At 34.3% G+C, this 27,888-nt stretch overlaps 1 protein-coding gene across 1 annotated transcript in view; it reads left to right on the top strand.

Annotated features, from left to right (window-relative positions):
• The window catches only part of rl (Mitogen-activated protein kinase rl), a 95,287-nt gene extending 69,587 nt beyond the window's left edge, over positions 1–25,700 (top strand). The window contains exons 6-8 of the mRNA XM_068346438.1: positions 1,939–2,106; positions 3,186–3,374; positions 13,104–25,700. Coding sequence (XP_068202539.1) covers positions 1,939–2,106; positions 3,186–3,374; positions 13,104–13,241 — 495 coding nt within the window. The 3' untranslated portion in view covers positions 13,242–25,700. The remainder of the gene's footprint in view (positions 1–1,938; positions 2,107–3,185; positions 3,375–13,103) is intronic.
• Positions 25,701–27,888: the final 2,188 nt, after the last annotated feature.

Below are 27,888 nucleotides of genomic sequence, written 5' to 3'. Positions count from 1 at the left end.
ACTATGCCCTAAGACATTTTATAAGGTACAGAGGCTATGACATTACCCAAGACTAGAGAACAAGGGTTTGATTTTGCTGTGTCCTCCCAGAAAAGCTGCTTACCATAGCTAGTCTCTCTTCTACTCTTCTGTTCCCAGTGAAGGAGTACCTGTTTCCCTATTTTCACGTGTGAGGAAATAGTGATTGGCAGTTGGTGGTACTGCCTTTTCTTTTCTTTTATGTATGGAGGCTTTGTAAGTTTCCATGGCTCCGTCAATTGCACTTTTGAATGGTAGTGCACGAATCATCTAGGGGTCCCAATCTTCTGCCATTCTCTGAAGTTCTTTACATGTAATTGGTCTTGCTAGAGTTGAAAGGCATTCTAGTGATAATCCGACTACATCTTCTACCTCCGGATCCTTTTGTTCTTTTTTGTCCTCCCTTGCTGACTTTGTCATCTCTGTCAGGTCTTCGTTCACGAACATTTGAGTGGGCCTTGATGAGATCATCAATATTCTCAGTAGTCATATTTATGAAGCCATCTCCTCCCAGCAGTTTTGCAAGCTTTAATGCATTATTTACTGCAGAATAGTGGATTTCTTCAGGAGAGAATCCCTTTTGATAGTCGATTGCTTCTGGCCACAATTTATTCCAGCAGGCATTCAGTGTTTTATTCTTTGTCTCCTATTTAGGAGACATGTTGCAGTGGGCTACCCACACCAGTACTCCTTCAGTAAGAAGTTATCATCATAGACTGTAGCCTTGGCCAGGTGTTGTAGTTGAAGTTTCACTTATGCCTTAAATACATAAATAACACTTTAAAAAAGCAGTGTGATCTTTGGATGTAAGAATTCAGTCTGTATGCCTTCATAAAACTGATTGATCCCATGGCCTCCAGCATTTTCCATTAGGAAAAGTACTTTGAAATTAAGTCCTTTTTCAGGGAGTCAAAACTTGAAACTTCATGAATGAAGCAGTGATGAAACCAATCCGATGTCAGTGGTTTCGTTATCCATTCTTTCGGGTTGTGTATCATTGCATTGGCAGTGGGTACTTATTTTATTTTGAGGGCCCATGGGTTTTTGGACTTGTAAATTCTGGCTTTATCATAAAGCCTGCAGCAATTCCATGCATAAGTGTGTGGTAATCTTTGTATAATGCACCTTAAATCCTGAGGCGCTTACATCCAATAATGTCTCGTACAGAATTATCTGGGTAAACTAGGCCACTCCCCCACACCACTGAGTTTCGTTTTCTGTACAGTTGCATGATTCTGTTTATTCATGTACAGTACACTGCTCATTTTATTTTGATATATTTTATTTACTGTTATGCTGTTTAGTGATGTGCTATTATTTTTATTTAATGATTTCTGTAATGATTTTTAGGCTTGAAAATACTTTTTATCAATGAAAATAATTCAAATCTAAATAAAATATGAATACTATGTAGAAACCTGCAATATACTTAGGAGATCCTTCTATCCTAAATTGTCATATTCTATTTTATCTCTGTCACTTCTTCCAAATTTGGGGGGTAGCCAATATTATTTTGATTATATTATTTACAAGTTGATTTCTTGGAAAAATGTAATTTCTTTAAAGAGGAATTTAATGTTTTATACAAACCCATTAATGGAAATGGGTGTAGTTTTCTGCTACCCCCTCATTTCTCACTGCTTGTAAATAAATCTATGAAGAAACGGAGCAGTGAGTTATAGTGGTCATAGGTATTTGATCCATGCAGGCACAATTCTGCAGATTATTTTTTTTAATAGGTAACCTATTGGTCTGGACATTCAAAAGACCTCAAATGGGCTATTTGTTAGTATTGATTTGTGTGAAGAAAGAAGTTAAAAGATATATTTCATTTTCAAATGGATATTTGTAACCACTATTTATGACTAATGATTAGTCAATATTTCAGTATCTTTACTATGTACTTTATTCTATTTTCAGGGTTATACAAAATCCATTGATATCTGGTCAGTTGGATGCATCTTAGCAGAAATGTTATCTAATCGACCGTTGTTTCCTGGTAAACATTATCTTGATCAACTTAATCATATCCTGGGTATTTTAGGATCCCCTTGCCAAGAGGATCTTGACTGTATCATTAATGAAAAGGTATGTATTGTATACAATTATTGAATCATTAGACAGGGAAGTGCAATATTTTTTGTCAAAAAATTTTTCTGATAACATTTAAAGGTTCTTGAAATATAAAAGATAACTTTTGATATTTACGTAATTAAATTGGATTTTGGTTTGAGAATTGGGTATTGTTGGCAAATAGGCCATTCTTGTTTTAAATATGATAAAGAAGTCTTGCAGTATTGGCAATTTGATGTAATTTACAAAATGTGGTGAGTCACACTCTCCCTAAGAAATCACATAAGTTTGACTTTTCTGGTAGAGTAGAAATTATTAAAGGGTCTTTGCACTTCCCCGTCCAACGCCGCTAGTTAGTTTGCTTAATTAATACCTTATAGTATTTGTTAATTTTTCTTAGTTTCTTCTCACCAAATTATCCTACCTTTAACTTTACCCATATGCAATTGTCATCTTTTTAACTAATCTTTTGGGCAAATCATTAATATTTGAAATGTGACTGATGGTTTCATTAAACCAGGCATCATCAAATTTTCATTTTTGCCAAGTTTGGAATTTACCAGGTGCCCTTCCAGTCTTTTTATGGTACTTTATTTGTCTAAATGTTCAATTCTCTTGATCACCTCATCCCTAAATCATTTTAGTCTTTTTCATCTTTTAAAAGCTGTTATTTAGCATCACTTGTAAAGTGATTCTCATAGTGTTATTTTTTGGGGGAAACACGGCAAGAATGGATAATTATATTTTAGGTGGTTTTGGTTGTCATCATCCATCCATCCATCCATCCATCTGCCTATATGTATATATCTATCGATCTATCTGTCTAGTACACAAGGGATATTAATCCATAGCCTTGTTATAGCATGTAATCTTAGATAAGTTTTTATTCTAAGTATTAGATTTTAAATATTTCATAGAATGTTTATTCAATTGGCCAGTAATAGCAATTTAGATGATTTACAAATTGAAGCACCTATAAAATTTATCGTCAGCTAGTTTTTTTGAAGAAAAAGTATGAAAATAGAATGATAAAATCTCTTTAAATTAGCATATTTGGTGGGAAGACATTATTAAGATTTATTTTTGTATGACAGGCAAGAAGTTATCTTCAGTCATTACCCTACAAACCAAAAGTACCATGGACCAAGCTGTACCCTAATGCAGATGCCAAAGCTTTGGACTTGCTCGATAGGATGTTGACATTTAACCCACATAAACGTATCACTGTTGAAGAGGCACTAGCTCACCCGTATCTGGAGCAGTACTATGACCCTGCAGATGAGGTAAGTTTGATGGAGTAGTTTTCCTTGGACAACAATTGAAGTATCACTCACAGTATGAGTATTGCCTGATTTGAGATTTTCTTATCTTACCCAAGTGGTCACATAACTGTATCTTAAAACCAGAGGTTTGATTCAATAAGTGAAAATTCTAATCAAACAGCAAAATAAGGTGCCTGCACAGCCACATATCCTCTCACAGAATATAAACAGTTATACTGTACACCATTTTCAACTCTTTTTACTGGAAGAGGGCAGACATATTCCTGATTTTGCTTTTTTTTTATTTAGAAAGTGAAGGTTCTTCAGCTGATTACTGTTATTGAGTGATGTACCAGATTTTTTTTTTTTATTGTTTTCAAGTATGTTGGGTAAGTCATATAATTATTTTTGGTCCTTGGTGAAACTATGTAAGATTGTAATAAAAAGATAGATGTGAGGAGTGTTCAGGTTGGTCTTTGGACTAAATGTGTGAATTTTTGTAATATGAAAGTAGGCTATCCTTGAATAGAATTAGAAGTAAAACTATAAGGGCTCAGGATTTTAGCCTAGCTAAGGAAGATTGAGCTGATTTAGCTACTTCTATTCCTGTAATAACTCCTCTTACTCCTAATCACATTCCTTCTACTAAAAGCTCCACAAGTTTTCATGCTACTGAGGTTTTAAAGTGGCTAGATAGTGATATGAGTGACATTATTGTACTACCCAAGGAGATGAAAGAACATAAGGCCAGTAGCCAACACAGTGTCAAAACCCCTCCATAGTTATTTTCTGTTGAGAAGTAAATAATCAAGTAATGGTAAGGCACCTGTACTGCTCTCAAGGACTGTTTATGCTATCTTATATGTACATTTATAGACAAGTTGATAGACAAAGACTGGCTATAGGGATCTGCTCACTGTATCATTCTTTTCAACTGCCTTCTCGCACATTCAGTTTGCGTTGAAGCAGGTACTTCTTGACAAAGAACGGAATCATCCATGTTCATGTCCATGGGTGCATCAAGAATAGACGGAATGTTTCTCCTGATGTTAGTTTAGGTAATTACAATCGATTTGAGCTTCAAATATGCACAACATATCTTCTGATTTTTCTTCACCTTCATGGCAGACCAGTAAATGCAAGTTTCATGAAAGGGCAGATTACTACTCTCCTTTACGGAAAAGAATAAAAGGTGAGGCTTCTAGATCTAAAGCAAGGTCAGAAGTAGAAGGAAAAAATGGACAATTGGACAAGGATGGAAGCGTTGGACACGGAAGCATCTTTGGACATTGAAGGAAAAATTAACACACACATAGAAGAAAGAGCTGAAGCACCAGTAGATGCAGCAAAAGCTTCCTATCTCAGAAGGAGAAGAGAAGAAACTAGATTAGATTATTTGGCATTAATTCTTACAATGAAAAGAATATTGATAAGGAAACTTGTACCCCAGCAGTTGATCCTATTATGGAAGATTCTCCTGATAGAGAAGATGCTGTTAAAGTCTCAGTCTTCTTAAAGAAAAGAAGGTGCTAGGGTTTCTTGGTCCCATTATGCATTATTGAAGTCACTGAAGTAGGTACTGTATCTAGAGACTTCTTAATCCAGAAGTATCTATTCCAGCTACTTCTTCCCATGGAGCATTTATTCAAGAAACAGTTTGCAAAAATTTGAGAAAGCATAAGGAAATTTTATGAGACTGGAGAAGTACTGTTCTGAGTGACTGCCTTTGAAGACTGATTTCTCCAGTTTAATATGTTAGTATAAGAGAAAGTCTTTTTATTTGGCCAAAGTGTCTTGTACACAGCTAAAGACAGACGTTTTAGCAGATCAGTTTACTATCAATCGTATATATGGTTGTTTGTAGACTGGATGCTGAACTGTAGCTCTCAGATTTGTTGTTCTATAGAATAATGGTAATCTTTCAGCTCAAGCTAAGATGTACGAAACATTGAAGTTTCTTTCTTGTACAGGGAGGCATCATTGGATGGTGCTGGTGAGACTGCTAACATTATGCAAATATATTCTTGAAGAAAAGAGATGAATTTTGTGTAGCTAAATCCAAGAAAGTAGCTCCAGTTCAGAAAACTTCATGATTATACTATACTATCCTCCTATCACCCAGAGCTTTCTTCACTCCAATGTGAGTGCAAGGCTAAGAACGTGCATTCAGCGTTGACAATAATGAAAATAACAATCACATCAGGCGTTGTTATTTCGAACACTTGTCTTCTCAGATTAAACTCTCTAGGGTGCATATCCTTCTTAGAACATTGTTAATAGTTTATATTGGACATATCTGTTTTGACGCTGTTACTGTTTTTAGAATGATATATTGTTAATTTATTCTCATCATCTATTTATTTCCTTTCCTCACTGGGCTATTTTTCCCTGTTGGAGCCTTTGGGCTTATAGCATCTTGCTCTTCCAACTAGGGTTGTAGCTTGGCTAGTAATAATAATAATAACACGTTCGCCTGGCATTCATCTGGCAGCAGATCGATTCCACCCCGGGACTGTAAGTTTAAACTGTTTATTCACTCACATTCAGTTTTATTGAAAGCTTTATGCATATAGGGTTTTCTTTCATTTATGAGCTCTTATTTGTACATTAAATTCTCTCTCCCTCAGAAAGGTAGATAGTCACCTGATGACAAACGAAAGAAAACAGGACCTCTACCATAACGTTTTCTTTCTGAACAAGTATTTAAAGATCGATCGGTAGAGTTTCATAAAGTTACTCCTACCGTTTTTTCTCTTACTAAGAGGACAAAGAAAATTTCGAGGGTTTAAAAGCTATAGTGGTTTCTTCTCAACAATCCACAACTGCAATTGTCTTGGTTATGTTCCTCACTTGCTCTCTTAAGCAACAATACGTATGAACAACACCCCGATGCAAGTATCTTAGAAACGTTCCTCTTTTGCTCATTATCGCTAATCTATTTAGCCATTGCTCGCTCTTACACTAGCTCTTACAGTAGTTCCATTTCTTTACTTTGCTCTCTTATGAGAACTATGCTAGGTATACTACTTGGGGTTTACACATTTTAAAAGAGGATCATGATATAATTACTGTACACTATTGCAAGTTGCAGCTCAATTGCTCGAGTGGTTGCCTATGACCGAATGCTCACCCTCTCAGCTGTTCCCGATTGGTCGCATACCATTCAACTACTCTCCGTCAGTCACATCCTCTCACCACCCTGCCAGATACCTTCCATGGGAATATCACTTTTAACTCCCCTAATTTGTTTCTGCAAAATACAACCAGGTTAGTTAGTAGTAAAGTGTAAATGGATCCTATTTGATACAAACTGAACAGGGTCTCAGGTTTTTACTGTACAATTAGAAAAATTCATTTACTTTTCAAAGGCTCTAACAGACACAGCGCTGATCTAGTAATTACACTTGGGTATAAAACTCGAAGCCATCACTTGCTGGTGCCCTCCAAGCCTTTGGCATGCCACACACTGCCAGTTGACTTGGGAGCCCTGACCCTGTCCTCCCCTGTCCCCTTGTTACTGAATAGACTTCGTATAGGTAATAGAGATATGCGCAAACATACCGATCAGACATTGTCTGCGCAATCCTAGTATGGATGCTGATCCCGACCAAAGGATGTTGAAGCAGACAAGGTCAAAGGCATAACTGACTTGTGCCAAGGGCTAGTTGCCTCCTATGAAAGTCAACGGACAGACCACGTTGAGAACATCGCTGCTTAACCCATTAACGCCTGACCTACTATATATAGTAGTACAATTGCTAGGACAAATTACACCCCAATTTTTCATGTTTTTCTTATTGTTTTGCATATTCCTGAGTTCTTTTCAATCTAATCAATAATATAAACGGGAGTTTTTCTTTGAAGTATCCATATTTTTCGACTTTTTGACAAAATACCAAAGATATGTAGAATGTTTTTATATATTCACATTTTTAATCTGAGCTCATAGTTACACAAGTTCATTAAACATCTTTATACTGATACATATCATGACACTGAAGACCATGAATCAATTCATATATCAGAAATTGAGATAGCAATTGAAGCATAAATATTACAGGCTATTTTCCATTACCTACTATATATAGTAGGTCAGGCAGATATGAAGCCAAAATATGGACCGGACAGGAAAAATCTTAGAAAAGTATCACCCTAAAGCAAATTGGTTGTTTCTTCGTTAGAATAAACTGCTTGTTCGCTATTTTCTGGTCCTTGGATGCTCACCTCGTCGCTGGTGAAGTGACTTTCCAGCTAACAATGCCTCGGTAGTTTCAAATTTTCAGTTCCCTGTTACTATCCAAGCATTCTCATACTCTCAGGATACCACACATTACCAAGTTGCCGCTTATACTGGTCTTTGGATGCTGATGTTGGAGTCGAATTCATTGCTAAGGCAATGTCACGTGATACATTTGAAGAAATATTACGGTTTCTGCCTTCCACTGATAATCAGGCACTAAACAAGGATCAACATATATCACTTGATGAAGCAATGATAGAATATTTTGGTAGGCATGGATGCAAACAGTGCATTCGGAATAAACCTGTGAGATTTGGATTTAAAGCTTGGTGCCTAAATTCTCCACTTGGATATTTAGCTACGTTTGATGTATACCAAGGGACAGCCTTCGGGTTGAATCGTCACTATGAAGAAAGGTTTGGAAAAGGTGGGGACACTTTGATGATTTTATTTGAAAAAATACCAAGTCATATCAAAGATATACCAGTGAGGTTTTACTTCGACAACTACTTCACAAGTTTACCTTTAGTAAATCACTAACAAGAGATAAACTATGAAGCAACTGGAACAATAAGGGACAACAGAATTCCGAGGACTTGTCCTATAAACTCCACAAACGAAATGAAGAAGGTTCCTCGAGGAGATACAGATGTTGTTGTGGATAATATTCACAAGATCTTGTTGGTATGCTGGAAGTATAATGCAGTAGTTTCAGTGGTATCAAATATTTCTCCTGTTTATCCTCTAGAAAGTTTATCTCGATGGTCAGCAAAGGACAAAAAGAAAATTAGTGTAAGTCGTCCTTATCTCATCGGGGATTACAACAGGCACATGAGTGGCACTGATAGGATGGACCAAAACATCAATTGTTACCGTATATCCATTAGAATGAAAAAGTGGTGGTGGCCTATATTTTCTTGGGTAATTGATGCAACGATTCAGAACTGCTGGCTTCTGCATCGTGTTGATGAAAGCAACCTTTCACTTTTTTCATTCAAGCGCTACATTGCAAGGACATACCTTCAGAAGGCAGAACCACGTGTGGGAATAGGCCGGCCAAGACAGTCATCTCGGGTTATTCCAGATGTACGTTATGACAATATTGGTCACCTCGTCGAACCCCTTGGAAAACGTCCTTCGCAAGGGTGTATGAAGTGTGGAGTTCCATTGTGTGTGAAATGCTTTGCTAATTATCATCATCGTGCTCTTTAGAATACTGCTAATTATAGTATCTGGTTTGTTATTATGTGATATCACGGAATTTATCTCAAAATTTAACTAAGAAGGAAGTTTCTCTAAAGCATGAACCAGTTTTATTTCTTTTTTATTCTAAAGTATCACAATTTTCTGTTAAACATTTCACTTATTATCCATTTCACATATTCAAATACTGTCAGCACGTGCAAAAGTAATAGGGCTTACAATTGCAACAAATTTTAGCAGTAAACTGCAATATTTCTTTGTATTATTCAGTAATAAACGCACTATTATTGAGTGTCTTGCTTCTAATACATCCTCTTTGTAATGAAAAAATACCAATAAAATTTTATTATAGAAAATAGACTCATCAATAAAAATGTGTACCCCGTATCTGCCTAACCTACTATATATAGTAGGTCCTATATATGGACAAATACCATGGAAAATACATTGAATATATGATAATACCATATAAATATACATATTAAACTTAAATAATGAAAAAAATTTAGAAAAAAAAATTCAGGCAGTAATGGGTTAACCTAGCAGTGAGGTTAAGTAGTGTTGGGAAGCCAGTACTTGGATGGGTGACCTTCTGGGAATACTAAAGGCTATTGACAAATAGCTAGGAAGATTTTAGCAATGCATACAAGCTTAGCATGCCCCCTAAACAAGGAGGCATGCTAAGAACTGGAGTGTTACACAATTTTATTCTCTTTCACTGTGGGTGGGATTTCTTCTACAATACATCCTGAGAGGGGCTGCCCCAAGAATTTTCAAGACCTTTGCCTCCAGGTAGAGGTTCAGGTTATGCGGCAGAAGGGCGTTCTCCGGAGCTCACTTGCGTGCCTCAGTGTGCGCACAAGCATGCTTACTCTCTTTTACTGCCATGTCCACTGGTTGCATTTTGGTTAAGGTACAACTCATGGAGATCATCCCGGGGTAAAACATCTCTTTGTCACCACTGGGAGAGTTAAGTAGGTGGATTACAAAAACGATCTCTAGGTGGATCAGAGAGGTCATTGACCATGTTATCAATCCTTCACCTTCCTCCCAAAGAGGGGGACAACCCAGAGTTCACGGTCAGGGGCATGAAATTACTGTTCAAAAAGAATTCTTCCGTGACGCAGGGATCATGAGCAGACATTGGGAAGTGTCAGACAACCTTCACTGACCACTACCTGCAGGACTTGACAAACAGGTCGCTAGACATGTTCTCTCTAGGACTTGTTGTAGCTGCACAGCAATTGGGTTAGGTACCTTAGCTTCTCTCACAGGACTATTAACAGCTGATCAAGGATAGAGGTTATGTATCAGTTTGTGGTGAATGTAAGAATGGCTGGCCTTTTCTTTATTTTACCTTCCCCTCTCTTGGGCACAGCATCTGACATGCTGTTAGCTGGATCCGATCCATCTCCAGGTAAGCCCCATGTAGCTTTTAGCTGTACAGAAATACCTTGATTGTGGTCAGGAAGTTCATATGATTGGCCTTTATTTTAGCTCTGGCTTTGACTGCATTGATTACTATGCCCTCGTTTTCAAACTCAAACAGTTGGGATTGGGTGGGTCGTTTCTTAGCCTCATTATTAAGTTTTTAAGTAATACAGTAGATTGCAAAGAGTAGTTGTTGATGGGCACCTTAGTGAGTACTATATAGGGATGTAATATCTGGTGTTCCTCAGTGTAATGTTCTTGGCCCATTACTTTTCATGCTATATACACATTAGACATGGTATGGCTTAGAAAACTGTCTTGTTGCATATTATTATTATTATTATTAAATGCTAAGCTACAACCCTAGTTGGAAAAGCAGGATGCTATAAGCCCAGGGGCCGCAACAGGGAAAATACCCCAGTGAGGAAAGGAAACAAGGAAAAATAAAATATTTTAAGAATAGTAATAACATTAGAATAAATGTTTCCTATATAAACTATAAAAAAACTTTACCAAAACAAGAGAAAGAGAAACTAGATAGAACAGTGTGCCCGAGTGTACCCTCAAGCAATAGAACTCTAAACCAAGACAGTGGAAGACCATGGTACAGAGGTTATGGCACTACCCAAGACTAGAGAACAATGGTTTGATTTTGGAGTGTCCTTCGCTTAGGAGAGCTGCTTACCATAGCTAAAGAGTCTCTTCTACCCTTACCATGAGGAAAGTAGCCATTGAACAATTACATTGCAGTAGTTAACCCTTGGGCGGAGAGCAATTGTTTGGTAATCTCAGTGTTGTCAGGTGTATGAGGTCAGAGGAGAATCTGTAAAGAATAGACCAGACTATTCGGTGTCTTTGTAGGCAAAGGGAAAGAACCATAACCAGAGAGAAGGATCCAGTGTAGTACTGTCTGGCCAGTCAAAGGACCCCATAACTCTCCAGCAGATGTTGCTACTCTCCATCAATTCCATCTCCTTAATGTAGATCTGTGGGTTGCAGAATTCCCTTAATAGAGATCTTGTTAAAATTAGTGTATGGTATGAATTATGGGGCATGAAATTTAATGCTAAGAAAACAAAGTATAATTGTAATTGTTCGAGAACAGTGGCTCCTCAGCATCCAGATCTCAGCATTTATAATATTTCTCTAACTTTGTATGACTTAAAATTTTAGGTGTAATTCTTGACAGCAAATTTACTTTTGAGAAACATATCAGGTCTGTGTTTTCTTCAGTTGCACAAAAAATTGGCTTATTGAGAAAGTTTTTCAAGATTTTTTATTAGTCTATTCTGAAAGTGTTTAATTCTTTTCTTTCTACCTTGTTTCGAGTATTGTTCTCCTGTCTGGTCTTCAGCTGCTAATTCTCATCTTAATTTGTTGGACAGGAACTTATGGTCTATGAAATTTCTTATTTGTGATGTAGATATTAATCTCTGGCACAGTCATTTAATTAATTCGTTATTCATGTTGCATAAGATTTTTCATAAATTAGACCATCCTTCACATTCAGATCTTCCTGGACAGTACTTACCTGTTCGTAATGCTAGGCATGCAGTTAATTTTAATAGTCAGGCCTTCTCCATCATGAGGCTCAATACTTCACAGTATTTTAGAAGTTTTATTCCAGCTGTGACCAAGTTATGGAATGATCTTCCTCTCCTAGTAGTTTAATCAGTAGAACTTCAAAAAGTTCAAACTTGCAGTTAATGTTTTTAGGTTAAACAGGCTCTTATAAGTGTTACTATAATTTATATATAAAATATCTGTTTTGATGATGTTACTGTTTCTAAAATATTCTATTTTCGTTTTTCATTACTTCTCATATTGTTTGTTTATTTTTTCATTTCCTTTCCTCATTGGCCTATTTTCCCTTGTTGGAACCCTATTGCTTATAGCATTTTGCTTTAACAATTAGGATTGTAGCCTAGCTAGTAATAATATTAATATAGAAGTGTCCTTCCCACACTTTAAACGAGGGGTAGTGTGGAATGTCTTGGTGAACCCATTTTATTGTCGGTGTTTGCAAACCTCTTACTTTTTTTGCCTTAGAATTTGCCATGAAAATTTCTTATCGCTCACTAGCATCTAGTGACCGGGCCGTTAACCTACTGGTATCGTCAAACCACTGGTTGAAGAGGTGTAAGGATCCTCACTCCCTACGCATGCTCTAGTATTCAGATCATGGGTAAAAGTTCAGCTAGTTGGTAAGGGGACTTAAGGATGAGTCTCCTATGTAAAGAATGAAGGTTTGTGTTCATGTAGAAACATTACAGTATGGAAGTATTTTGCATATTTTGCATTTTTCCTAACTCTACAAACCTGTGTTCTTTACACATATTTACAGTAATTCCCGCCTGCAATCGAGGGGTTTGTCAGTGAGCTAGCTGGGGGTATGGTGCTTCCCTGCTGCCGTCTCATTTTTTGACACCTTTTTAAAAGTTTTAACAGCCGTGTTCCTATTTCTCTGATATACTGTATTCTTATATGCAGAACTCAGGTTTGTATAATTAAGGCAAATACAAATTACTTTAAAATTACATAAGTACAATTACATTTCTCAAGTGAATATTTACAAGTGGGAAAACATTTTTTTATTGCTTATTTTCGTTACATCTGGAACCGCGGTGGTGCTTGAAACATAGTAACAGTGTACAGTATAAGGAGGTTTTACGTTATGTCTTGGTATTCAGTATTGATAGGGTGGATTTACTGTTTGGGGTTTGATAAGATTGTGGCTTGATCTTTTAGTTATGGTAGTAATGTATCAATTTGGATTTTGCAACCTCATCTTTTGTTATTGCATTAAATCCTCAGAAATAGAAATTAAAATGGATTTAAGATTTGTTGAATTTGGACTTTTAATCTTCCTTTTACAGCCTGTTGCTGAAGAACCATTCAAGTTTGAAATGGAACTTGATGATCTTCCAAAGGAGAAACTCAAGGAATTGATATTTGAAGAAACTGTATTATTCAAGCAAAGGCTTACTACCGAGACACCGATGCAGCAAAATTGAAACATGAAAGTATAAGATTACCAAGAAAAAAATTCACTATTATAAAGAGTTGGTCTCAGGAGGTGTTTCTGGCTGTATTGCATTGTTTAAGGCTATATCTAGAAGCATCATGACTTTAGCAAAGGATTCAGGCAATGTTATTTATGAACCCAAAGTGCATCTTCAAAAATTGACATAATTAAGGTGAAATACTATCGATACATATGTAATGACTCGATGGCCAAAAGCGTTCAGAATAATGTGATTGTCTCTGAAGTAAAATGGATAAAAGTGCCTCCTCACCGTCTAGGTCATTCAGGCAATACAAGATAAACTACAAAATATCTCATTTAGAAAGTGTACCTGTAGGCTCATTGACTTAAGCAGTGGAAAGAGGCTTAATGGCAAATATGATGTGGACTAGAGATTTGTATTGGTCGACTTGAGGGTTATATCAATAGGAAGGGTGCTTCCATTGCGTATCGCCAGTGTGATGCAAAACTTTTGACGTTTTGTTATCTTAGTAACTTGTTTATTTAAAAAATGGATTACACCTGGAAATGAAGTGGACGTAGTGATGTGCAGTGTCAAAATTTATATTCTATTGAGGTGTTATTTTGATATATTAGATAATCACAAGCAATTTGGAAGCAAGTAGGTTTGTTTGTACCTTTGAAGTTCTATAATATTGAACCCCTTAAAAAAATCTTGGTCTGTGATTTGCATTTCAAATATAATGACAAATCTGGGTTGTTCTAATTGCAAGCAATGGAATTGGTATGGTCATGTTGGATAGTTAAATGCCTTTTCCTTAGGCTACCTGATTTTCTGTAACGTCATGAGGATAAGAATTTCTTCAGTGTGCAGAAAGATACAAAATGGAATGGAAGCAAGCTTTTGGCTAACCTCCCACCTTAAAAAGAGTGCCTGCTCTTTAGTAATGGCACTAGAATCTTTTCAGCCATGTGATGCTATATTTAGTAGTAAATAGGTATAGATATATAGATTATGAAAGTTTTATTTATATACTGTATAGTATATTCCTGGTTTTCCAGTCCCTCTATATTTTAGTGAAATTATCAAAATTCCATTGTCTAGCATTTAGGTCTCTCTCTCTCTCTCTCTCTCTCTCTCTCTCTCTCTCTCTCTCTCTCTCTCTCTCTCTCTCTCTCTCACATTGTTTGTTTTCTGAAAATGTTGATACATTGGTCATTCAGATGTATGGTTATCCTTTAATTTTTTGCTTGCTTTCTTCCAAATACAGTAGTTATATAATGAAATTTGTCATATATTTAAATGCAAACTTGTAATGGGTTTTCGGTGTGTTTGGTGTTACTAAATGGCCATGAACTACTGCTTAAAATAAGGAATATTGTGAAAGGAGCAAGGTTGGTGTGCCATAAATTGATAATACGCTATAGTATTACTGGCCTGGCTAGGCTTGTGTTTGCATCAACATTTTACAAAAGTACTATATACATATATAGATGTGTATACCTGTATGTGCATTTTAATATGCATAGAAGTGTATATATACATATATAGGATCAAACCCATTCCAGTATAACATCTGTTTGAAGTGAGAGGTTTTGGGTATTTATTGCTATACTCGTAGTATGTTTTACCCGTACCTCTTGTTCTTGTTTCATTATTATAGCCTGGTTTTACAATATTGTTTGGCACATATCCCTGTACATTTCTACATTAGGCTATTAAAATTTATATCTTGTCATTAGGTTAAATTCAGTTTTGTTTTCTGCCAGGCTCTGGTGGCACATTTGCACAGCTATTACATCTAAAATTGAGCTTAAATTTTGCCTTGAAGTGAATAGTTTTTATTTAGGGCTTTTTATTTAATTGGGAATCGGTTACAGAAAAACATTCTTACTAGGCTGGCTAAGTACACTAATGATGATTATATGTTATTCAAGTACATATGCATGTACATACATACATACACTACTACATTCCGGTGTTAAAAGTTTGTGCACGGATTATCTTTGTATTGCAGTGATTAAAGCATCTAGCATGTCATTATTATGCAATCATTATATAAATTTATATCTAAGTAAGGGTAGCTGAAAACTTAAGTGCTTATCACACAGTCAGTACTTCTACCACACAGGTCGGTACCTTTTACATTTTACTTTATAAGTCATTGTCGATATTACTGATGTTCTTTATGTTCTTTGCTGTTTTCCTTTGACCCTAGCTACATTGCCTTTTGTCATTTACTTTTCATCTGTTCTTTCCAGTCTCTTCCAATGTCTTGCTTCAATTTTCACTCCGTTTAAGATTTTACTGTTTGAGCCAACCCTGTGATATTCAAGAAATGCAAGTCTATGGTCTCATTAGGGTGATTAAAATTTAAGGTTATCTTGTTGCGGTGTAGCCTTACCTACTGCATTTCTATATTAATGGAGTAGATGAAACTTAGTTCTAAAATGAAGGAAATTCAGTTTTCACCAATTTTGATAAAATATATCCAATAGTTGTTTGCCAGCCTCGTTTGAGTCAAGGGTCTTGACCTGTTCTTTTCATTTGAACTGGAGAAAGTTATGGTACAGCAGCTGTGCATTTGAATTCCTAAGGGCCAGGTCGACTTGTATTGTTTAGGAAGTTGCTGAATTGAAGTAAGTTTACCTTGTGCCGTGATTATTCTGTTTTTAGATACATCCATCCATTTATACTGCCTTATATCTGTATATGAAATTCAAGACCACACCATAAGCACCCTGGCACAAGTCTTCAATAGCGTACCGTACATGACGAGTTAAAGGATCAGACCCTATCTTGGAGAAGCTGTAAACCTTTGTGCAAGTTAAAATACTAGTCTTAGTTTTATTTATATATTCACCCACAACCCTATAAATTGATTTTGAAATCGATAATTTAATGTGCAGTTGAATAATATATTTTTTGTCCTCCGAGACTCCCAACCCTTATGTGTCGATATCAACAGGGCAGTTGGAGCCTAAATCTGATTTATATTTTAATATTTATGCTGCCTTAGCAATGTTAGTTTGTGGTTTATTCTCTTCCATTCCATCCTTTGTTTAATCTATTACAAGAATTAATTGTTTTTGCATTGATCTGCATTCAGTTTTGATTCCTCTTAGATCAGGAAGATCAAGGGTTGTTGGCTGCCTTTTCACCTTTGTGTTCAAGTACATAGCTTGGTTGATCTTGGCGAGGGTCTTAATGCAGTATTTCTTGGGCCGGATGTTAATGGATTGAATAGATAGTTGTTAGGAGTACTCGGTATTGTATAAGATTTTTTTTGGAAGAGCAAACCTTTCATCCAGTCCTTTGAGATGGATTAAACTATACACATATCAACAACAATCTTAATAGCATGATTGCATTTTTGGCTTCAATTTCTTGGCAACCTTAAAGATGTTGGTTTTAGGTGCCCTATAGTTTTGTGAGGTAGATGGAAATTACCTGCATGAATATTAAATGGTAAACACAAAACTTATAAAAGTGTAAATTCTAACATATCGAAATCTATATGTGGGAACAACATTTTAGAAAATTGGAATTTGAATAGTTCTCCCAGGTGAGAATTGGAACTGCATTCACAAAATGTTTAGGTTTGAGAATGTCATATGGCAATTCTAACGTTTATATGCCTATTTCTACTATTATTATTGTTGCCACCTTTAAATCATGGACATTTATTCAGAGGAATTTATATGCTAAATCTAGAAGAGAGAAAACTAGTATTTATCATCCTCAGTGTAGGCTATGTACTAGTTACTGTTATTTTTCCTGGTTCAGTCAGTGACATGAAGATGGCATGTGCAGCATACAAATTTTTAAGGCAGACTAGAAATTGCCTGAAAAAGCAGTCAAGCTCAATACTGTCCTAAGAAAACGTCTTTTGGGGAAGTATATATTTTCCTTAAGGTACAACTATCCTAATAGTGCAAGGTATCCTAGATAATGTTACATGGGAAGCAACTTCATTCCCAAACTTCTGATTGTTGCAGCCATTTGGATTCTTATGCTGTCTCCTCCCATGAATTAGACTCTGGCAAATCTCTTAAATTTATGGGACAAATGAGATGAAAAGTTACATAATAACATAGAATCAGCTTTAACTCGCTACACCCTTTTTAGTTGCAAAATTTTTTTAGAAGATTCTAGTATTAATTAAGTATAAAAAATCCTTAAAACTAGCCGTCTATTGAAAAGGGAGGCAAAAGAATTTTTTTTACTGAAATGAATATTGGTTGAAACTGCATTGGTAGATTTGGTAATTTTATTATCAATGTTATGGAATGTCCAAACATACGAGGCAATATAGCAATATTCAAAATGAGAATTAACCGGATTTTTTTTTTTTTCTTAAGACTTGATTATCAATTTTACTTAATAATTATTATCTCATATGAGATGTAAATATATTCAACATGAGTCACTAGCATTGCATAGATAAGATTTAACTGGCAGTTCCTATAAAAATTTAAACTTTTTGACCACAATTTTTGTAAAAATTCTCCAATAATCAATTTATTCCAAGCACATGTCACTTACCCTAAATGCAAACAAGATGAGAAGACAGCACACTTTATTCATTACCCTGAACTTAGAATAACACACAGCCATTAAACAGATCCTTCTTGGGCAAACCATGCATGTAAATTGTGGATCACAAGGAGCATTCTATGACATAGTTAAACGTGCTCTAAACTTGAAGACGTTTTTGTTTTTTATTTTAGATAAATGACAATCAAGAAAGCAAATTTGCAATTAAGTGGTTATCAGTCTAGCCTTGGTTGCAGCTTTAGCAATATCGCTACCTTTAAATCAGTTGACCGTTTCCCTAAGTAGGCATAAGCAATTCAGTGCTCATTCTCTATTTTGAGGATATCTGATATCAACATCCTGATATAAAGCAATTGGATTACAGTACTATGAAACTCCATTAAATTTTCTCCTTGTGACTTTGAAACCAAAGATGTACGTATTTTGAAAATCCAGTTGTAATTTTTTCACATCCTATGTCCCACAAGTAAATTGAGTGGAACATGCGGTACCCGCTTCTTAGTGATAGTACTGTACTGCATATTGCCTAATAACCCATTCATTGCTGATACACATCTAAATTATAAACAATAAAGGGAAACATTACAGCAATAATTATAGTTTGTCAAACTGAGAAGTGATCGAATTGATAGTTCCTTTATTTGTAGGATTATAAAGCCACCTACCAAAATATTTAGAAAATTTAAACTAAGAAAGTGCGAAGTTATCCACACCGACATATGGCATACTATTTTGCACATGGATTTGAATAGTTTTTTGTAAGCTTTAGTATGAATCATTTGCTATACAGTACTACCAACAGTATTCACTAATAGCACTGTCTCAGTGAAGTTAGTAAATAACACCAAAGCAGCAGCGAAAGTGCATATTTCAAATATAAGTAGGAATAGACCTGTGTGATAGCTGAATTTTTTTTTATAACTTCCAGTAACATTAAACTCGAACAAATATTTTTGCTAATCAATGACTGATATAATTTGTGTTAAAAGGTGTACACGAGAGCCTCAATTGATTTTGCTTATGTAGAACAAATAGTGTAAGAATATGTATTTTATTTTTATTTTCAGTGACAAAATTAAGGGTTGCCGAATAGGTTTTTTGGGGTAAATTGTATGTCCATTGTCCTTTATTCCTGTTGTAATGTTAGTCATAACCACAAAAATTATTTTCTTTCCTAAAACACCTGGCTACCTTGAATATACAAAAAAAAATTCATACATTACACAGTTCTCTATATTGATATATATATATCTTGTATGCATAATATTTTCTTGTAACCTACATACATCCACACATATTTGGTATCTATATATAGTATATGTACTATATATTTGTTTATATACAATTTTTGAAGGTATATAAACAGTAAGCATTTTGCAGACGCTCAGGTTGGTGTGTGTTACAATTTCTATTAAGAAAGCTATCATTCCAGAATGTATATGAGTGCATTGGAAGAAAATTAGAATATAGAAAAAAATGTCGTGGGACAGTGGCATAATGGGCATTTGGACTGGAAGTGCTTAATAGAAGCCTGCCCATAGGGGATCAAGTGTCAGATGCTTTATAAGAACATTTTTTATATATATATTTTGTTTAGCCATGTCAGTTACGCCGTTTCATTTTATATATTTAAAATTTTGCTGACTTAGCTTCTTTAACAATATGTGAGACTGTAAAATTCCTCATAATGTCAATATTAATCCTTTATCTAGCAATATGTTGAAAGTATCCTAGGAAGTGAAAAGTCTGCATGAATTTTGATAATTTTTTCTTTGTCCGTTACAGCCGACAAAAGAGGAAATATTTAAGTTTCTGGCTAAGTCAAACTAGAATTAAAAACAGAATTACCTAAAGAGTCAGCTTGAAGCTGTATTATTCTGTAATTGAATGCCTTATATTAGATGACCAAAGGGTCCCAGGTTTCTACATCTTTATAAAGTTCCAGGGGTAATGATAATAAATGATATGCAGAGGTCCAAGGGTTCAGCCCACAAAGCTGTGCATTCAAATTGATTTCATTCAAGCTTTGTGCATTTATAGGTTTAACATTTTATTTTATTTTATATGTCCCAAATTTATTCTTATACATCAATGGTCCTTCAGAGTGTTTGTATTCATGTTCAGTGTTTTATCAAAAATACCCTCTTTGGACTTCCAGTTAGTGATATTTTTTATTGAATCATGAAAGTTGCCGCATAAGTCAGTGAAATTTTCATTATAACAACTTTACTATATCAGAAAGTATTTTTGATGTATTAACTAAGGTGTTAATATCAACTTTGTGTACGATTTAACACGTTTCACATTTGCCTCTGGGCACAAGGAAAGATTTTTGCCTGTGTATTCAACCAGCAGAGTACAGTAACAACTAAGGATATTAATTTCACCGTATATTCTGGTAATTAGCCATTAAATGGTTGTGGTCATTGTATCTATGTGTGGGCATAATGTTGTGTGTCATGTTCCTTGTAGCATCTCATTCCCATGTATATTGAGGTGATCCAAAACTCTGTGGCTGTGAGTTTGCTTGAGCTCAGTGTCACAACATTGATAGATTTGTTAGTTCCACTAAGATTTCCGGGTTTGAATTTAATTTTGTTCACAAATTTTGAGAATTTTCAATACAAGTAGAAAATTTTAATAATTGTCTATTTTGATTGGGGTCTTTATAGATCCCAGAAGTACAAATTTTGTATTTGTTAGGAAAATATATTGGTATGATTTTAATTGGATATATTTTGCAGTAGATGTTAATACTGTACCATATTTTTTTGTATGCAGTAATTAATTATTGTTTTACTGCTGTTATTAGCTCTACTGCTACCACTATCGCCACCAGTGTGGTTATATGGTAATATGAGGGTTGTATTCTAAAATCAACTGCAGTTTTCCGTCTATCTTGATGAGGCATGGTATTTTGCAGTATCCTGTAATAAAGTTAGTAGGTCTCATTTTTGAAAAAGACTTTTCATAGCTGAGTTGTCAGCAATGTTACCTGCATTTAACAATGTATCATCACAAAAATTATTTACTGTGACTATGGTTAACCAGGATTACAGCTCTTAGGAGCTTCTATTCATGAAATAGTGTTTTAGTACAATAAATTTAGTACAATATATACATCAAAATTCATTTGAAGCAGGTTAAGTCACTCCCACTGCCGAAGGATCTCTTAATATTAAAGTAGCAAACATTGGGAGTAATGAGTTGGTACTGATTTTTCCTAACTCACTCTCAATATCAACCAACAGCAATTGACTTATTTAGGGGTGGGATATAATCCTCTGAAAGAGACTTGAGAGTTTTCAGAAAGTAAGGTATCAAAAATAGTAACAACCTAGGAGTGTTAAGTATCCTCTAACTAGCAATCAGTTGGAATTTATTGATGATAACCTTCCTTTCCATTTGCATGATTGATAAGAGAAACTGAAATAATATGGCTTAATCTTTTATTTTCTTTTTTATAAGTTTTCACAACCTTTCATGTGTATTTCTTTTTTTATTTGTTTTTATTATAAGCTTAGTCTTACTTTTTCAGCCACTAAAAAAATCTGGTAGGTAGTGGAATTTACTTACAAGGAGATTTTTAAATTTGAGGAAAATTTTTAATACATTGTCCCATTACCACTGTGCACATAAAACAGTACAGTATTTCAATTTTCTATCATGCTGACGATCAAAGTTAATGATGTATTTATACATTTGGAATGTCATTATTTGTTGATAAGCAAGAATGGGTTGTTGGCTAATGATATTGGGGAGAGTGAACAGTTTCTAATCTATTGTATGTGATCAATTTGTTTTTGAGTCAGTAAAGGTAAACAATATTTTCTTCATTACTAGAATTCCTGCCTTGGATAATACAAACAAGACAAATCGTCATCGTCATCATAATGTACTGTTTATTAAGATATGTACATCTATCCCTCAACATCCTAAGAACAAAATAGAGAATGTAAAGTTTTACACTACACAATTTACTGTATACTGATTGCTTCTATTTATTTTGCAAGGATGTCCACAATATGGTCATGTTAGCAGTCGGGATCATAGAAATGATAGGTTACTTTATTGCTTTAGAATTTTCAGGATTATTTTTAAAATCCCTTTAGTCCATGAGATGAAAGATTCATTCCACAAATTTTAAGTGTGTATACTGTGTTGAAATGTGTTGGAATCCTAATCCTGTAGTTCCAATTGTTATCATCATCATGGTTTTAATCAGTGTGAATTTTTAATGTTTAAAACCTATCTTCATTCGAGATTGGCAAACTTTGTTGATTAATGAATCTTATAATTACAAATTTAACCAGATTAAACTCATATTGACAGGTTTCCTTTTTGTCAAAGAGCAGAGCATCATATACAAGTAATTTTATCCCAGGTTTGAATTGGTTCTTTAAACCAGTTCAAGAATATAGAAAAAAACTGCCTCATTTGTTTTATGTGATCACCAAATCATCTTATATCAAGAAAATATCAGGTTCTGATAAAAAAGAATTCGTTTTTATAAATTTTACCCAGTTCAAAAATTCTCGGTTTATTCAGTCAAAAGATATTACCAAGCCTTTGTGAAATTAGGTTTTGAGCTCAGTAGTGTGATCAAACTTAAAAATATTGTGGTTTTATGATTTTTTTTCTTTTCATTACTAATATGCATACTTATACCTTAGGGTGTAACCATAAAATGAAAAGATCTGTTGTCCCAAAGCTTTGACGAAGATTCCCTCGTTTTCCTTAGTGTACATATTTGTTACCAGTGCAGTCACAAAATAGATTTTATTACTTGCAGATTATTGTCATACAGAAAAAAATAAGCAAAAGGATATTCCATGTAGTTATTACATAAAGATTCTTATAACTTTTGATTTTATTATCTGTAATTAAATCAAATCCTCTTGGAAATCATAGATCAGTCTTGTTTACATTTGAAAGTAAGGATCAAAGGAAGGTGTTTATATGATGAATATTGTGAATTAAAAAGCCAAAGTTCTTGGATAAATGAAAAATTTTGAAATTACTTTTGCAGGTATTGTATAGTTTCTTGAAAGTAGTTTTAGTTCTTTGCTCATGATCAAGTTGAAATAGAAGATTTTATCAAATTTTATCATTATTTTTGTAATTTGGGAGATTTCCCCTGAATCTTTGGAATGACCTTCCTTTTCGTAGTGCCTGGCCTCCAGCCTACATTTTATAATCTAATTCCTCAATCATAATTGTAATGTGCATACTTGGTCAGCATAATGAATCGTAAAATTTCAGTAATCTCTAAAGCACTAGAAATATTGACTGCACTTTTGCTAGAAGATACTAAAGCAGTAGTCATCCTGAAACCTTGTTCCAAGTAACATTCCAACACATTAGCTTAGTCAGGTTTCTCAAACTAAGCCTGTATTTAAAAACATGATATACAGTATAATTCTATGTTTGCTGGAATGTTTACACAAGTCTCATGCCTTATTAATTTGATGCGTTAAGATCAACTTTTTTTTTTATGTCAAGGGCTACAGAATGGGTGTCTTAGGCTAGAATCCATGCTGAGGATATTCTGAACTTTTGTTTAATTTGAAAGTTAATTCACCTAATAAAAGTTACCTTTATTTTTCTGAATAGGTTAGCATTATTTATATCATGGATTCCAGAAGTAATTTAGAAACCATGGAATTTTTAGGAAGGGGCGTTCTTGATAAATTTCTAGTCCTCAGTAGGATATGATGTAAGTAATCACAGAAATGTCATATTCCCAATATTTTTATGCATTAGGAAATAAAAGTATTTTTTATAGTTACAATGCTCCAATTTTCCTTGACATTTTTTATTTCTAAATTCATATATTTAGTTGTTTTTATGGTTAAAATGCTATAATTTTCTTTGATTTTTTTTTCTAAATTCATTATTCCAATCAAAAATTATAATTGGCTTCATGTTTACCAGCTATATAGCCACTAGAAGTTATTTTAAGTTGGGTATGTCAGGGCGAGTATTTGTTTAAATATTTGTAGTTTTATATATTTCTGTTTACAAACACTGTTCTAGTATGTAAACTCGTTTATTCACTAGATGAATGATCAGTCACAATATTTCAAAAATGGGAAAGTGAAATTTTCAAAGAATCTTGGTATCCTCTATTCTCATGCAACTATGAATTACTCTCTTCCCCTCTCTTCATTCCCTTGCAAACATATATGATTTGTTTATGAATAGCCTCTCCTTAAATGGGAGTTAGACCATGGGTGATAGATTTACTGCTAACATAGACCCTTTAAGAAGAATGAATGTTAAAAGCTAAACCAAATTCACTCTAGAAGCAAAATCTAGCTTTGGATCACCTCAACTTTGTTTACAGTATTTACAGTCCGTTACCGTTTGAAACCGCACATTTTTTCTTATCTTGGCCAGAATAAGGAATTTTATGTGAAAAATTTGAATGGGCCATGATGTTTTATAAAATCTTTTAATTGGTGTAAAGCATTGAAGGTATTCCATTATTATGCTAAAGAAGTGAGAAAAAAAGTAGCAATAAATTTTTGAAATGTTAATCAAGGTGATTAGTGTTAACTCTAAAGAAAACTTGTAAGATCAGTGTTATTTTATCGTCTGTTTTTCATCCTTTTACTTTAATAGATAGCACAGGATTAGTAGTCATCCAACAGATGCAGTCTGTTAATTTTTTAAATTGCAAGTACAGTATATTGGCAATCGCCAGTTAATTGGTAACGGTAGTGTTTCTGCCAAGTGAAAGAGAGATTGCCATGTTTTATTGTAAATAATTTTTAGGGTTTTGTCTTTTTAAGTTGAAAACCTGCAGTTATGTAAAATTTAAATAACCCTTTTCATGTTTTACTAAAATGTGTCATTACTGCCTGTTATTACTTGTATAAAGGTAACAGAATTCTATCTACAGTAATGTGCTGGATTAATGGTACAGTATACTTTTCCTTGTGCTGTTTGCTAGTTTTCAGTGCATGAGAGATAATTCAAATACTTTTAATACAATTAATAATGTCAAACCAAAATTTCACCATAAGTTATTAATCAAATTACTTCATTTAATTTTTTATGCAAATAAACAAATCTCAGAAAAGCTGAATGGGTGTAAGAGATTTATGGAATGACCTTGAATGCGGTAGGTAATAATGATACAATCAGATGTTTCAGCTATAGATTTTGTTAACTCAATTTGATGAAACTCGAAATCAAAAAGATATCTTTGTAAAGATATTTTAGTGTAATTAGGCCAGAATGTAATGCATGTACTGGTGTAAAGGATCTTTGTGGTCAAAGAATTAGCCATGTTGTTTTGATACAGCCCCTGTCTTTATTAACGTGCAATAGTGCTTAAGTGGTGTTGCAAGTGACCATTGCCCTTTTCAGAAATGTTTTAAAGTTCATACTTTGTAATGTTGTTATGCAATGCATTCTGAAAAAGACAATCTTAGACAAGGGTCATGGTTATTTTCAATAGCACGGGTCTTGCTGTCGTCAGCTCGTATTCACATGTAGGGGAAGTGTGTAGGCGTTTCCAAAACAATAAATTTACATTGTGTAGAGCAGATGATTCACTCTCAAAGCTCTGTTACAAATGCCATTGTAGGTCATATTGTTGACTGACGACAATAATGATAGAAGATATGGAGCTCCTTACTTTGGAAGTTTTCATTTGTAAATTGTGTACTTCATCTGTGGACAACTTGTTGATGTGAAAATGAATGTGGTATTCTCTCCCCCATCATATTTTCTATTCTAATGCTAACTTGAGATGTTAGGTCAGACATGCTTTGTTTAGATTTGACCATATAAACCTGTGAGTATCTGTGATTTTTCAAGAGTTGGCAAATGTGTTTGTACAGTCTTAAAATGTCTTTGTGCAAAATGTACTATATTGTACATGTGTATCTTGTTTAGGAGAAAATATTTCTTATTACTAAAGATATTCTATATTTCTCACCCTTAGTATTTAATCATTTGAAGCCCACATGAGAAAACTTAAAATTTAGACTGGTATATTTTTTGGTTTCAACTATACATTCTATGAGTTGAAGTTTAAGCATAACTCGAGCACAAATTAGACCTCTTATGTGGATGCTGTAGACAATCTTAATTTCTTTGGCAGAAGACTTGAGTTGAACAATGAATCTTTAAAGATGAAGGTTATAATGATATTTATTATTATTATTATTATTCAAGGGGCTGATTAGTATATTAGCAAGTAGGTGTTTTCAAATAAAATTTTGGGCATCTCAGTGTGGGCTTTTGTAGCATGTATCTGGTAAGACACTTTTCAGATCATTGGAGTTAACTTTCACATCATGGGTGATAAGACTGATAATATCAGTATACCTTTTCATATGATGAAAAATCTTTTGTTATACTACAGCAAAGTCAAGTTTTCCTCGAAAGCACATCCTTAAAAGGAAGGATGCTGTTGAGCTGTGATACTGGCTTATAATATTTATAAGAGAGTATTGCCACTGATTGGAAGACTGGTTTTGAAACAAGTGCAGAGTAATCCTCCTAGCTGTTCTGATGTTAGTGGAAAGGAGGTTTATGTTTGATAACAGTATGGACTGATAAATAGATCACCTCTGTTTATTTGTCGATGATTTTCCTCCTAACTTCTAATCAATAAGGCTTTGTCCCTGAATTTTTTGTGTGAATTCTAAAGTTTTTCCCAATGAAGTTTTACATTATTCTGTGTATGCAATACCCTCATTACTATCGACAGTTTGCTATATAATACAGTGTAGGCAAGGATCCTTTGTTGTGAGACAATCACGCTGGTATGATATACTCACTTGAAAAATTATTTGTAAATATTTTTGTTTTTTTTTATACTTGAAATGCCACAGAACTATAAGGATTTTGAATTTCATAGGTCATATCATAAAATTATACTCTCAGATTTACAGCCACATCTCAGGAGACTTATTTTTACAACAGAATACTCAAAAATAGATGAGACTTGAAATTTGAATAGGTCTCTTTTACTACTATATAGCTATTGAAACTGAGCTGCTTGTTTACAACAGTATAGAACTACATCATATTCTAATACTGTAAAGTAGTTTTAAATCTATGAATGTCATGACTATTTTTATGAACCTCCCCTGATGTTCATGTTGCTTTCTTCTCCAGAAGCTTATGTTTGTTACCCCAAAAATTTCCCATTTTGGTTCCTTTCTATATACTAATGCCTCAAGTAAAGTAATAAGACCAACCAGCTTATAGCAACAATAACAAGGTGCGCATGTTGTACCACTTTGTCTTCGAGTTGACTTGGTTTAATGAAGGCGTACTCGATGGATTGTTAGTGTTTTAGTTTTTTTTTATTGTTATAGTGGTTTAAAGATATCTTCCATCAAATATGTAATCAATTACTGCATGGATTGTGCAAATGATTTTTTTTTGGGGTATGATGTACATTCTCTGTCTCATGCCAGTGACAAATTTTTAATTTACAGAATCATTAGGAGTACTGTACAGTAGTGCAAAGCTCTCTGTTCCTCATGATATTGTGCAAAGGCCTCTTTCTCTTTGGAAACTATGTTTAATGGTTGCTGATCAGATTAAAAAAGTTTAAGGCACAAAAGAAAGCATACTTTTAGTTCAAGGGGAAATCCAGAGAAGGTTACGTTAGGTGATTACAATAATACTCCTCTTTACGTAGGTTGCGATTTTGTCGTTCATTTTAAGTATAAAAATATAATCTGCGTTGCACTACTTTATACAACCTTACATCATTCTTAATGTAGTATAAATGCAATGAAAAATCACCTAAGAATTTTTAAGTATATACAGTATTCGAAATTAATAGATACTGTATATATGTTCATTATAAAAGATATTTTGATAAAATTTCTTTTCTATTTCTATACTCACCGGATGTTCATATTGCTTTTGGCTCTGGAAGCTTAGAATGTCGACGATACTCCTGGGAATAAATAATTTTTCCATTTTGTTTCCAATAATAAACCAATGTGGCCACCGTTTAAGAACAACATGCTGCACATGTTGAATAGGTTTATCGGTCTCAAAGTCAAAATACTTTCCTATTCTCTTGATGCCACTAATCAGTGGGGTGAAGGGTGAAAATGTACATCCCTGATGTTCACATTGC

This window comes from Palaemon carinicauda, chromosome 22 (genome assembly GCF_036898095.1).
Source record: "Palaemon carinicauda isolate YSFRI2023 chromosome 22, ASM3689809v2, whole genome shotgun sequence".
NCBI classification, from domain to species: Eukaryota; Metazoa; Arthropoda; class Malacostraca; order Decapoda; family Palaemonidae; genus Palaemon; species Palaemon carinicauda.
Note: the sequence above shows the minus strand (reverse complement) of the source record. Positions and strands in the feature narration are given on the sequence as shown.